Source organism: Columba livia, chromosome 5 (genome assembly GCF_036013475.1).
Source record: "Columba livia isolate bColLiv1 breed racing homer chromosome 5, bColLiv1.pat.W.v2, whole genome shotgun sequence".
Taxonomy (NCBI): Eukaryota; Metazoa; Chordata; class Aves; order Columbiformes; family Columbidae; genus Columba; species Columba livia.
The window spans coordinates 9,804,333-9,819,282 of record NC_088606.1 but is presented as its reverse complement, the minus strand read 5'-3'; the positions used below and the strand labels follow the sequence as shown (position 1 = coordinate 9,819,282).

At 40.7% G+C, this 14,950-nt stretch overlaps 1 protein-coding gene across 1 annotated transcript in view; it reads left to right on the top strand.

Moving 5' to 3' along the window:
- ADSS1 (adenylosuccinate synthase 1) overlaps window positions 1-8,855 on the top strand; it is a 29,980-nt gene extending 21,125 nt beyond the window's left edge. The window contains exons 10-13 of the mRNA XM_065063336.1: window positions 714-838; window positions 2,816-2,913; window positions 3,990-4,139; window positions 5,595-8,855. Of these exons, the coding sequence (XP_064919408.1) occupies window positions 714-838; window positions 2,816-2,913; window positions 3,990-4,139; window positions 5,595-5,647 (426 nt within the window). The 3' untranslated portion in view covers window positions 5,648-8,855. The remainder of the gene's footprint in view (window positions 1-713; window positions 839-2,815; window positions 2,914-3,989; window positions 4,140-5,594) is intronic.
- Window positions 8,856-14,950: the final 6,095 nt, after the last annotated feature.

Genomic DNA, 14,950 nt, shown 5'->3' with positions numbered 1-14,950 from the left:
TCATTATCAAGAAACTAGAAAGCTCAGGGTATTGATTGAGCTGTGCACACAGCAATCTCCAGGTCAGTGATCTGAATCTAATTTCAGGTTTTAGTCACTAAAACCCATTCTCTAATGGCTCAAATAGATCAGTGATGTCCTTTAGTTTTATGAATCATGAGTGTAAAGTTTTTCTCCTTCATTTTTAACACATTATAAACACTGCCAGAAGGGAAGAGTCGGCAGTCTCATATGGTGGGAGAACCTGGGAGCCCTGGGCATGGTCAAGGAGTCTGACCAAGACATTGCACAAGCACTGATCTTGTCCCAAGCGTTTACAGTCTTACCCCCCCGTCAAAAAAAAATAGATGCCGGAAGAGTAGATGAAGAAAGTAGACACAAACAAAATTGTAAACTGGGCTAAATTTTCAAGGAAATCTTCCTATCAGATGAAGAGGGAAGAAAAGAGTCTTCTTGGAACATGAAATAGTCATATTAAATAAGTATTTTGGAAATGCTAGTGATTGAAATACAAAAATCTTGTGTATGAGGGACTTAATTCTTCACCTTAGCCCCCTCCTAATAAAATTTAATTATTCTTTTTCTTCCTAAAAAAAAAAATCTTGGAATTGAAGAACTATATTTGTCTTGCTATTTGTCTGTATTTGTGTAGGTTTAGTTTTCCTGCTATTTTTTAGCAAAATACCATCAGCATTCTTTCTGCCTTCTTTTAGGAAATCGGAGATCTTTTACAGTCCCGTGGCCACGAATGGGGAGTAACTACAGGCAGAAAGAGACGCTGTGGCTGGTTAGATCTTGTCATTTTGAAATATGCTCATATGATCAACGGATTCACTGCGTAAGCATCACAGATTTTGCGCTACATTTGGAAGTGATAATTTTGTGCTTCGCAGAATAAATATGTAGGTAACATTAATATAAGTCCAGTAAAGTGTTACATTTTAAGCAATAAAATAATTCACGATGGGCAACTGAGAAGTGTCGTAATGCTAATAATAATCTAATCTATCCTTTGACTTTTTTTCAAATCAAGTGATTTTTACACTGTAACAGTGGATTTTTATATCTATGTTTTCATTTTGCTTACATCAGATGGCCAATGTAGATTGGATTAATATATCAGTTTTCTAACAGCTTGCTCTAGTGTTCTTGATCCAGTGCTTTCATACTGTCTTATGTCATGATCTAAAACCTGCTGGTTTTGAGCTTTGGTTGAGTCTGGTAGATCATACTTGTAAGCCCAGATCTACATCATTTGGGACCACTACCTCTCTAAGTGAAATAAGTGGCATGACACCAAATTACAGCAACTGGCTCAGCTCTCGTTCCAGTCCTGACAGGTTCATTTATTTACAAAGATGTAGTCTAATATTGTATTATAAATGCTGCTATTAATGGGCTGAGTTTTATTTTCATTGGAACTGAGCAACTTACTTGGTTGATAAATTATTTTATAGTTGAAAATATGTATTAAATTGACATTTTAATGGAAAGTGGCTGTTTAAAGGAACTGTTCAAGAGCGTAATGCCATCAAGCTGGCTTATGTCTAGTCCTAAAATGCTAGTAACTATCACAAGCTATTAATTCATAACTAATTACTAATGTGTATTTTCAGCAAAAATTGCAAAAGTTTCATTACAGTTTTGTTCATATAAAGTGTGGACTTATTAATACATTCAGGCAAACTTGTTCAGATATGCAAACACATGACCCTGGGCATTTCAATATCTTATAAACTGACTTAACATAATATTGTTTATGCTTCTAATGTTACGAAGGAACCATGATCTTTGTCCATTAATTTATCAGAAGGGTTTTAAAATATTTAACTTGGATTGATATTTTGCTTTAACTTACACAGCTCTAGTTCGTGTGGAAATAGTATTAGGAAGGCACTATGTTTCCTTCCATTTCAGTTCTATACAATTACTGCACTTCTATCGACAAAACTATGTCATCTCTAGTAACTATGATGGTTAACACACAAAAACTTCAAAAGGGTTGAAGAACTGGCTCTGTGCTGCTTCTTTCCCAATAGGTCTTTTCATTTAATCATCGTGTTCATCGTATACTTACTGAGCACATACAGCATGGGCTGTTATGCACGTACCTGTCTAAATCTTTAGCTACTCTTCTTTTTACCAAGCAATGTCTGGCATATTGTTTTTAAAGAATCTGACTAGTTTTAAAATGCGGTTTGATTATGATCAGTGAATAATATGGTGTCCAGGCTCTGTTTTTGTGTTCCAGTGTGTTCATTCACAAGAGGAAAAAGGTTCATTAAAATGACAGCCCTGGTAGCACAGCCCAGGCACTGAAAGTCGGGCTGGGATCCTTCCTGCTGGACTGTATATGTGATTTTAGTAGCCAGGTTATGCTTGTGAAGTTTTTTATTTAAGTTGTAATTTAGTAAATAAGTCTGTCTTATAGTTGTTGTTAATCAGTAAGAGTAACAGAAATAATCACTAAATGTGATGTAAAGTGACATCATACACACCCAAACCAAGTCCTGTAAGTGCCATCTTACATACTCAGTTTGCATTTTAATGTGCTGAACTGAACACCGTGCACCTGTATGAGCAGCCAAGCATTTAGAACTAAATGTGTCTTAGTAACTCAGTCATGCGTTCATCCAAGAGGCGTGAATTCAATTAACAATGCTCATTATTTGATATATTTGTGTATTTCTGCTTGCTGGGTTGTCTGAGCTGAATTTGTGAATACAAAACTAGAAAGGGGAAAAACAAACAGTTAGAAAGTATTAAAGAGGAGAGTCATCATGTGTGTAATTCTAAACAATGTTTTTCTGTACAGTTTGGCATTGACAAAACTGGATATTCTCGATGTCCTTGATGAAATTAAAATTGGTGTTGCTTACAAATTGGGTGGAAAAAGAATTCCATATTTTCCAGGTATGTCACTAAATATTTCTCTCTTTCCTGCCTGTTTTGTCATATCTGTTGGGCAAGTCTGCTTTTTAAAATCAGGCTTGATTTCTTTTTCACCAGACCTTCTGTAGATACTTGTAGGACTGTAGTGTCAATACAAACACTACTGTATCAGTACATTAGCATTTTCTATTCACCTTGTACCTCTATGTACAATCACAATAAGTTCAAAGCAAATGAAATCGTGTTATGGCCTCTATATCTTGTCCCATTAGATTTGGGTGAGTTTATCTGGCAATGCCAGGGATATGAAAATCAGTAAGAGTCAAGTCAGTGACTGTGTATGATTAGCAATAGTCTTTAATGAAGTAAAAACGAAAGCAGTGCTCAAGCTGTGCAGAAATGAGATGGATACAAGCAGAATAAAACTGCTTATGGGTTACCATCATGTAACTATAATTAACAGCAACATCATTGTGGTTAATCGTATTGAAAGACAATATATATTTTTATTAATGTTAAAACTTTTAAGAAGTAGTGATATGTAATTTTCTTACATTAATTATGTTTTCAAGCTCTCTGTAACAGTCTGCGCCAGGTGAGGAGTTTGTTCTGTTGAGATGGTATAATAGCTCCTGGCCGTGGGCACAGTGAGAGTTCAGTGAGGAAAAGCTTGCAGACATTTAAGTTTTTAGCAAGCCCAATTTAGCCCTGTTCTGTAAAGATAAAAATATTTGAGTGCCTTGTCTACAGGAGAACTTCTATTTTATTATGTGCAAATCTTAAACAAAAAGTGGAACTACTGCAGGCTCCAGTTTGTTTCCTCAAAAATACTGTAGTCTTCTGGCAACATACAAGAGCATCCTACAGTTTTTAGAAAAGGAAACTGGATTCTTGGATCCTCTTCAATCAGAGTTACCTTCTGAAGTAACAGAACTTAATCCAAATAAAGAATGAATGAATACCCCAACCAGTAGGAATACTGATTTTTCTTATCACGTTATAAATGTTGGCAAAATACTTTGGTCAAGAACCGTAAGTGTGTTCTTCCAGGGTGGAGCAGCTAAAATGAACTGTGATTAAAAATTGTTCTCCCACAGCTAATCAGGAGATCCTACAGAAGGTGGAAGTAGAGTATGAAACAATGCCTGGGTGGAAAACTGACACAACCGGTGCACGAAAATGGGAGGACCTGCCACCCAAGGCCCAGAATTACATCCGATGCGTGGAGAACCATGTTGGAGTCCCAGGTAAATCTTTCTGTAAATGTACACATGAGGATGCCACAGCAAAGAGGAACAGCTATGGAGGAGTGCTCAGTCCATCAGTCAGGGAGTGCCTTGGTTTGGGTAGGCAGCAGTGGAGGCAGCTGTGGTTGGGCTGGTGATGGTGCATGACAGCTTGCCGAGAAGCAGCAAAGGCCGGTGTTCTGTGGGCAGCTCCACAGCATTTCAGAGGGCCCCAAGCTGCTGCTGACAAGGATTTAACCAAAGGAAAGATAAAATGTGTATTGTTCTTGGCAAGCTGCTGCCTTTTGTCAGTGAAAGCTTTGGGATCTCTGCACCATGCTTCAGTGCATCATTAGTCTAATGTCCTCCCTTTGCTGATCTCTTCCTTTCACTTCCTGCCCTGCATTGCTGTTTGAACATGGACTTCTCTTTTTTTCCTTTTTTCTCGCTTTCATACTTCTCCATATAAGGAGATGTGTTGCACAAGGAATATAAGATTGTTTAGCCCAATTCTGCCACTTTGGAAAAATTATAATCTTAACACAGTCAATCTCCAAAGGTTAAACCATCCATTTTTTTTTTTTTTTTTCCAAGACTAATTGCTAGAGCTCTAGAGGTGGCAAGATAATAGGTATGGTGTGAATGGTGGAGTTTCGAAGGGAATTTCCACAGTAGCAAACTTAGAAAGCTAGCGTGTGTGCTTTTGTTTTCCATAAAGGACCTCAAATGTCACATTTGGGGAGTGTGAGCTGATTGCAACTGTGGCAAGTCCGGTATTGTTCAGGGATTAGGAAGCCTCTGACAGCAGAACCTGAAACTCAGTGGGTGGCCTGTGTGTGGTCATGGACATATATGTGAGTGATGGCATATGTAAATGAAGCTCTCCTTATTTTCTTTCTGAAGTTCTCAGTGTGAAGGGAAGGTGCCTTGGTGGGTCTGGCTAAAAGAGCCCTGTCTACACTCAGTCCTATAGTATACTTGGGCAATAAAAATTGTAGTGGAACAATTAGGTATTTGGGGTGGCTGCTTACACTGGATAATGTTTTTAATTGCAACCTTACATTTAACAATATCATAGCATGTGTGCATCACTGTACCTGGGGTCCTCATCAAGAAAAGTTCACTGTCTGGCAGAACTCCTGCTTCCTCTGGACAGCGATTGAGCTAGATCCCTGTCACACAAGATGGTGACAGCTAAACCTTCAGCACATGTGCTTGACCTTCTGTTAGGCCTTCCATCTGCAGTGCTTTGTGTTTGTGGTGTAATTATTTCATGCTTTCAAACTTCCATATATTTCACTTCTAGTCTGGTAATGCAGCAGGACTAAAGTTTTTGACAATAAAACTTTCTAGCATTGTGTTTCAGCCAGTTTCTAGTGAAGCATAATAAGATAAAAAATTATTCCAGTTCATTGTTTGTAATATTTACGCTCAGTAATTGATCTCATGGATGTGTTTGGTTTTTTTCCTCCCTAGTTAAGTGGGTTGGAGTTGGAAAATCAAGAGAGTCAATGATCCAGCTGTTTTAAACAAAAGAAGAACTTCGGCGATGAGAAGCACAGTATAGCATTCATCTGTTCCTTACTGCTTCTTCTTTAAATGGAGATGCTATTTAAAACCATATTCTCCTAGGAATGGAATAGAAACAAAACATATATTCTGTATTTATCTTTAAGTTCTTAATAAATTCAGTGTCAAACATTTGGTGGCCATCATCCAAAAAATTCAAAAAAGTATTCTTGAGCCATGTTACTGTTTGAAAGTATTTTACACCCATATAGAGTTATTTTTTCTTGCTGAAACCAATATTAAGCCTTTTCCAGTAGTTACTGGGTAACCTTAGAATTGTGAAGCTTAGATTTGTTCTTCAACTTCAAATATTAAAATATCTTTGTATCTGAGTAGTAAGACAGATATTGTGTACTTAAATTGGTTGGATTATACAGACTTTCCATTTCTAAAATACAGTAAAGTTAGGTAATTTTGATTGCACAAAGCAAACACAATTATCTATGGGTTTTTTTAATAATTATTTTTATTGGCCCACAAAAATGAATAGAAGCTAAAGTATTTTTATCACAGAGCCTATTCTAGTAACTGAGATGACATCTATAGAGGGGCCAAACTGGAGAAAGCTGACCTGTCTAATAATTCTTTCAAATATCCTGTGTACTAACAGTCCCTGTGGAGACTCTGAGATGTGCAGTCTTGATTTTTATGCAGTAGGTAAGGAGTGAAGGTGGAAGGAAGAGAGTCCTCAGGGTACAAAACACATGGGAGAGTGGAGCTGAGACAACGGCACGTGTTCTCTCAGTGAACCTGAGACGTTTCTTCCTGCTAATGCAGTGACTGCAATTTCCAAAGTTTTACTGTAGTTCTCTGTTGAGGAATGTGGGACTTGCAGCTCTGTAATGCACCCTCGCTTCCACAACTCCTCGGTTTCCAAGAATAAATCAATGCGTGACTTAACGATGACTGCTGCAGTATTTACACCCCTCACACGTTTTGACCTTCCTCAGCAAAATGTAATGCCTATTTATAGAAGGGGATGACATGTGGCAGCCAGGGCTGGGACACGTAGAAGCTGTGGAGAGGTCCCAATATCTTCAAGAACACACTTGGATTTCTTTGTGGATCTCACTTATAATCGTTATACTTCAAGAGCTCTCAACAAAGGCCTACCTCTTGTAGAGGAAAAAGAATACACTAGAAACAGAATTACTCCACAACTGTGGAGTTTTCTGAGTAAATATTCATTTTCTATAGATGTCTCAGAGAGCTATAACAATATTTTTGTATCATTCCCAGGGGCTGTGGAAAGGACATCACAACCCCAATAATGCCATTATGTAGTGTGTGAAAATATCCCTTTTCTGAGATGATAACTCCAAGGATACCAAGTTGTGACATTCTTTGCATCAGAGATAGGGAAAAAGAAAAATCCATCCAGAGTACTTTGTGTCATACTCATCCCCTCTGTCTTTTCTCATTCAATATTAAATAACAGTCAATGTTCAAAACAATTTGTGTCAAGAAGCAATTAAAAATGTACTGGTATAAGCACAGAGCAAGCACTAAATTTGACTATTGTTGCTTATAGGGCAGAATTGTTAAACCCTCTGACTGCAGTGCAGTCCCTTCACCACAGATGGTGGCTTTGTGCCACAAGAAAATACCTTTTATCTCTAAAAAAAAACAACAACAAAAAAAAAAGAGCCCAAAGCTGTGAATCCTTAATTCAGCTACAACTCCTTTGTTGATCATTGACAAGTTGTTTGATCTCCTTGCTGCTGTTGTAAAATGGCAATTGCGAATACAATGCATCATCACCTCCTTTATGTTGCTTTTTGGAGGTCAATGGGTCGAGCCCTGCAGTCCTTGCTATGGCATTGATGAGGAAGCTCTCCCTGTCATATTTATGGGTGTTCTAATGAAAGAGTGATGAGATTTCTGACCTTATTTAGTGTTTGCGAAGCACCTCTGAAAGGTGCTTGGTAAGTGCTAATTATTAGAAGCACTGTGAAATGTGCCTCATTTATATGAGGTAATTTAAGTATAAAGATGCTTGGAGATACAGTAATTAAGTTTCATTGTCACATGGCTTAACCTTGTGACATATGCCTACTGGATGAGCTAGACCTGTTTCTTTTCTTGGCCTCCCTCTTTATCAGTACATTCGTGTTGGGAGGTTGCTTTTATATTTAAGCTTTGTTTGATTTATAGGCAAAGTCCACAATGACTATAAGGCACTCAGTGTGCTAAATAACTGGATTAAGTGATCAACTCTAAATGAAGTTTTCAACATATTGAAAAAAATAGGGTTTATAACTTAGTTTTCACAGGAATGCTTTTTCTTGTTCACCTAATCTTGGTGTTTTCCATTAAGTGATTTTTCCATTAAACTAGATCCATGTTGCCTGTCTTTGCATTCAAGGAGTCATCAAAAAAACCCAGTGATGTTGTCAGTGGGCATGATGTAATAGGCAGTTATCCTGTGACTTACTCTGTTACCTAAAAACTATTGTGTATTTCATTTCATAGTATGGATTTTTTAAGGGAAAATTCTATTCCTATTGAATTTAATATGTGTTGTTATTGAGTTAACTGTGAATAAGTTCAGGCTTTTATTGAAAAGCTCTTTAATCTACTGAGTGACACAATGCTTAATAAGAACATTTTAATGTAAATTTGCTTTCATTTTGGCTGCTTCCCATGTGTATTATTTTGTTTTGTTTGGAATTTCATTCTAATAACAATCACTGTGATTAATTTAACTTCTTTCTCCCCAGCAAAATGCAATAATAATGACTAAAACTGGTTGATGCATCATCCCATTAGATATCTGGATGGAAGAGCAAGGGTAAACATCTACCAAAATGGCATAATTTGTGGTAAAGATTATAGGTTATTTTTAAAGTAGCAATTACTGATTCGCTCATGCACATTAATGTACTTGACATATTTTCTCAGCCTTACCTTTATAACATGGCCTTCGTAGTCAGGTGTGTGCTTCCTAACACATGCAGGATAGGATTTTGAAGCTTTTGTAATTTTTAATTTGGCTGTACATGGTCTTTGGGTTCTGGCATAACGCACTTTATAAAAGGAAAGAAGATAAAGCATTTCCATAGTAATGTGCAAACTATACTTACAACTTATGCACCTTTTTTCAGATGAATTTTGAATCTACACCTGTTCATTTGTCCTGAAAGACACAGTAAAACCAATTTAAAGTAACAGTGCTTGGTCTCTATTTCTCTCTTCATTTTTTTGACACAATACACTTCATTCAAAAACCTGGTTCTGTATTTCATGGATTTTTAAAAAGTAGCTAACAGCGTTACTGAATGAATGGATATTTTCTTTCAATCTACGGATTCTCAGTGCTTGGCTGTTTTTTCACATGTTCTATAGATTTTGTCACACTTTCCCATTTACAAACTGAGCAGACATCCAGCTTTACCACTGGGGATTCATGGTTAGTCAAGCTGAGTTATCTCACCTGAGTGAACAATACTTTTATGAAGAAAAAAAAACATTCTCTAATTGATGCAAAAACGTTCTTGCCATACCAGCTGGCTCAGAACAACCTACATAAACTCCATAGGCCTTTATCAACAGCCCTGTGCTAGAAAGGAAGGGTTGATGTTGGTTCGGATAAACAACTAGCACCTCTAAAATTTGGGTGACCCTCAGACAAGTCCTGTTAGGGCTTTCAGAAGCCTTTATAGAAATCACTCTTTTTCTCATCCATTTCAGAAGGAGCCTGGAACAGCAGGTGAGTCACCTGTCCAGTAAACCACAGCAGGTTAGTACACATTTTGGGGCATTGTTGGAGATCTGTATGAGAACAGGTCTCTTAATTTAACTTACGTTTCTTCATTTCCTTTGCATCTGTTATTTATATATATGTAAATTCACATAGAATGGTCATAGAATGGTCTTTGGTGGCTGAAGGATCTGAAGCAGTTTTGTCTAACTCCGTGTTATGCTGGCAATGCTCAAGAAAAAACATACAAACAACCCAAGACAGTCTCTCTTTGCTAAAATTACTTACTGGGCAAACACTCTTGTTTGTTACTGGTCCATCTGTTGTCTGTCACCTGGAGAGCTGGGTTTTGGGGTTGGGAGGGAGGAAAGAAGACAGACAGCCTGGTGAAATGGGAACAACGCGACTGTTTTGCAATTGAAGAGTTGCAATTAATAGATGACTTTCCTGCCTCTACCCTCTTCTAGCGGTACTTTACATGGGGTCAAGCTCTAAACCACTCCCTATTTATTCCTCATGGAAGTGGCCCAGCTTCTTTTACAGTAACGTTCCATATCCACCAGCTGGTTTAATCAGCTGGCAGCACCCTTTCAACAAGCACCAAGCAAGAAAGAAAATCCAGCTCCAACCATCTGGTCTTCAGAAGAGGATCCTGTTTGTGGTATAGGTCCTGTATCAGGGGAGTAGCCTCTGAATTTGTTGCCTGCCAGTTTAACTGAGTTTGTTAGTGCTGGTTTTGTCTCTCTATTAAATCGGTGTTGCCACTGAAAAAGAGGGTGCCTGAGGTGCAGAGTCTGCTCGAGCATCACAGGGCTACATGGGATCCACGGTGTGTGAGAAGCAGTGGTGTGCAGGCTACTTCATGCAGGTTCTTTCCTTCCCAAATCATAGGTCCATCACAAAGGAGCTTTCGTAAGGGACCCCTTTTCATCATCTTTGCCAAGTCTTGGGAAACGGGGGAGGTGCCCGAGGACTGGAGGAAAGCAAATGTCACTCCAGTCTTCAAAAAGGGCAAGAAGGAGGACCCGGGTAATTATAGACCGGTCAGCCTCACCTCTGTCCCTGGGAAAGTAATGGAACAGCTTATCCTTGGTGCCATCTCAAGTCATATCAAGGATAAGAGGGTTATTAGGGGCAGTCAGCATGGCTTCACCAAGGGCAGGTCATGCTTGACCAACCTCATAGCCTTTTATGAGAATGTAACAAGATGGATGGATGATGGCAGAGCAGTGGATGTGGTCTACCTTGACTTCAGTAAAGCCTTTGACACAGTCTCCCACAGCATCCTCACAGCTAAGTTGAGGAGGTGTGGTCTAGACAATAGAGTAGTGAGGTGGGTTGCAAACTGGCTTAAGGAGAGAAGCCAGAGAGTGGTAGTCAATGGTGCGGAGTCTAGTTGGAGGCCAGTATCTAGTGGAGTGCCTCAGAGGTCAGTACTGGGGCCAATATTATTCAATATATTCATTAACGATTTAGACGAGGGAATAGAGTGTACTATCAGCAAGTTTGCTGGTGACACTAAGCTGGGAGGGGTGGCTGACACGCCAGAAGGCTGTGCTGCCATCCAGCAGGACCTGGACAGGCTGGAGAGTTGGGCGGGGAATAACCTAATGGAATTTAACAAGGGCAAGTGTAGAGTTCTGCATCTGGGCAGGAACAACCCCAGGTTCCAGTATAGGTTGGGAAATTACATATTAGAGAGCAGTGTAGGGGAAAGGGACCTGGGGGTCCTGGTGGACAACAGGATGACCATGAGCCAGCACTGTGCCCTTGTGGCCAGGAAGACAAATGGCATCCTGGGGTGTATTAGAAGGGTGGTCGTTAGTAGACCAAGAGAGGTCCTCCTTCCCCTCTACTCCGCCCTGGTGAGACCACATCTGGAATATTGTGTCCAGTTCTGGGCCCCTCAGTTCCAGAAGGACAGGGAACTGCTGGAGAGGGTCCAGCGTAGGGCAACGAAGATGATTAAGGGAGTGGAGCACCTCCCTTATGAAGAAAGGCTGAGGGAGCTGGGTCTCTTTAGTTTGGAGAAGAGGAGACTAAGGGGGTACCTTATCAATGTTTATAAATATATAAAGGGTGAGTGCCATGAGGATGGAGCCAGGCTCTTCTCGGTGGCAAACAATGATAGGACAAGGGGTAATGGGATCAAGCTGGAACACAAGAGGTTCCGCTTAAATTTGAGAAGAAACTTCTTCTCAGTGAGGGTGACAGAGCACTGGAACAGGCTGCCCAGGGAGGTTGTGGAGTCTCCTTCTCTGGAGACATTCAAAACCCACCTGGACACCTTCCTGTGCGACCTCACCTAGGCGTTCCTGCTCAAGCAGGGGGATTGGACTAGATGATCTTTTGAGGTCCCTTCCAATCCCAAACATACTGTGATACTGTGATACCCTCAGATGGGGCTGGCTGAGCCATTACATATTGTTCAAATTTAAAGTAAAAAAATTATCCAGGTAGATGTCAGTCATAGTCTGAGGCTCTAGAGAAGTCAAGTCTAGTTAAGGATTTCGAGATTTTGCCTTTTAATTTTTTATATACTTACAGGAAATTAGTTGTTCTAACATACTTTCATGTATTATTAATATCTGTACATTTCTGGAGTAGAGACTGTGTATTAAATATTTGCCCATCAGTGCTATGAGACTAAGGAAAAAAAGAAAAAAGGAAATAAGATCTTCTGTAAGCACATACACTTTATAGTTACCTTTAATGTAGAAAATTTGGGCCAGCAGCTGCATTTTCAGTGGCTGGAAACAGTACAAATTTTAACACTTACAAAAATGTCTTTGGCAAGGAAATATCTTTGGCAGGAGAAAAGTGACACTCGTATTTGAGCATTTTCACAGTCTTGAGATAATGTACCCTTCCTTTGACAGGCGTTACCTTTTAGAAGTTGAGTTTGTGCACCAGAGTTTGCATTACAGGCCTGTAAATAGTGCCTCAGACACCAGTGTTGGGTTTCAGGAGATGCCTTTGCAGTGCTTGATAAGTGGCGGAACACTTCAGATAGTTTGGGTTATTGCTGAAATCCTTAAAATACCCTGGGCAGAAGCACTGCAGACGTGTTTCTTACGGACCACAGAACATGGTCAACCATAGGTGCCCATACAGCAGAGGTGGCAACGTCCATCTTCATCTTCCCCTCTGTCAGAGGAAACTTTTAATGCTAATGGAGCCTAATTCTTCAGATGTGTGGAAACAGCCTTTCACAGAATCACAGAATGGTTGGGGTTGGAAGGGATCTCTGGAGATAATCTAGTCCAATCCACCTGCTAAACAGGTTCACCAGAGCAGATCACCCAGGAATGTGTCTATGTGGGTTATGAATGTCTCCAGAGAAGGAGACTCCACAGCCTCTCTGTTCCAGGGCTCTGCCACCCTCAAAGAAGTTTCTCCTCATAGTCAGATGGAACCTCCTGTGCTTCAGTCTGTGCCCATTGCCCCTCATCCTATCATTGCGCACCACTGAAAGGAGTCTGGTCCATCCTCTTGACATCCACCTTTGAGATATTTATAAGCGTTGATGAGATCCCCTCTCAGCTGCTCTTCTCCAGAGGCTGAACAGACCCAGCTGTCTCAGTCTCTCCTCATAAGAAAGATGCCTCTGAGGTTTCTGAAAGCCCAGCTGTCCTGTAAATGGAGACAGTCCCATGCAAGAGGTGCTGGAGTCAACCTTTGGTGAGCCTGACAAAATGACAAACTTGGTAAATACAGTATATTACCAGTCACTATCATAAAAAGGTGTCTGATGGTGTTCCTCGCTTCTGAAGAGGAAACTCCCAGTTACAAACCTGTTGTATTTAGAGTTATGTTTCCATCGGGATTCTTAAAATAGCGCAATGCTCTGCCATGGGTGGAAACCTGTTCTTTGATGAGTTCTAGATTCAGGAGTGGCTGACAACAAATGGCAAAGACCTTTAAGAGGGCTGGTCAATGAAAAGCTCAGGAAGCTCAGGAAGAAGTGCAGGGTTCCCCATGTGTCAGTGCATACTGGGAAGCACCTGGCTGAGAACAGCTCTAGTAAAAGGGGACCTAGGGTTTACAGCAGGTGCCAGGGTGAATATGAGCCAACAATTCACTTGCATCTGGAATAAAGCATCTGGCCTGTTGGACTATACCAGATAATGGCCAGGAGGTGGAGGCAAGGTGTTTCTCATTGCTCATGCTGATGTACAGTACTACAAATGTCCACGGGTGTCTGCTGTAATGGCATGGTTTTTGTTCTTCGTAAATCAGTGAAGGAGAAAAGCAGAATTGGTGAGATGATGGGAGGTTCTTGTTTCAAGAATCTGCTTTGCTGTGGATAGGACTAGCTGTGGTTCCAGTGCACAGGTACAAGTATTAATACGTAAGTACTATGGTTGCAACTTTACTGCTTAGTTATCACCTTGTAGCATCAAAAATAAGCAATGCAGTTCAAATTTTGAACTTTGCATTTCACGCTCCAATTTTCTGCTTCCGTTGTTCCAGCCATCGAGGCTACACCCTTGTGGTGGCTTCATCCTCCTCTGCAGTGGCTGTTACCACTGTCCCACACTTTGGTTTGCACTATGGCGTAGTGTCATTGTAGAAACTGCATTCCTTTCAAATGAAACTCAATAAGACATGCTTTCCAGCAGTGCTCCAGATGCTAATCAGAGTTCGGTCCATGAGACCAGACAAGAACTGGTCAGAAGAAACCCTCCACCTACACAGTGGATATTTGGTCCTGAGCACCAGCTGCTTCGCATATTTGCTCCCGTGGGGCTGCACTTGTTGCTACCAGAGACACAGCATTTGAACATCAGCCATTCCATTTCCCCTTATCCAGTTCTTTGCTCACTTTATACTAATCCCTAACTAAAAACTAATTATCACAGAATCACAGAATGTCAGGGATTGGAAGGGACCTCAAAAGATCATCCAGTCCAATCCCCCTGCCGGAGCAGGAACCCCTGCATGAGGCGACACAGAAATGTGTCCAGGCGTGTTTTGAATGTCTCCAGAGAAGGAGACTCCACAACCCCCCTAGGCAGCCTGTTCCAGTGTTCTGTCACCCTCATTGTGAAGAAGTTTCTTCTCCTATTTAAGTGGAACCTCTTGTGTTCCAGTTTGAACCTATTGCTCCTTGTCCTATCATTGGTTGTCACCAAGAAGAGCCTGGCTCCATCCTCATGACACTCACCCTTTATATGTATTTGTAAATGTTAATAAGGTCACCCCTCAGCCTCCTCCAAACTAAAGAGACCCAGCTCCCTCAGCCTTTCCTCACAGGGGAGATGCTCCACTGCCTTCATCATCTTTGTTGCCCTGTGCTGAACTCTCTCCAGCAGTTCCCTGTCCTTCTGGAACTGAGGGGCCCAGAACTGGACACAATATTCCAGGTGTGGTCTCACCAGGGCAGAGTAGAGGGGAAGGAGAACCTCTCTCGACCTGCTAACCACCCCCCTTCTAATACACCCCAGGATGCCATGGGCCTTCCTGGCCACAAGGGCACAGTGCTGGCTCATGGTCATCCTGTTGTCCAACAGGAGCCCCAGGTCCCTTTCCCCTATGCTCTCTCTAATAGGTCATTCCCCAA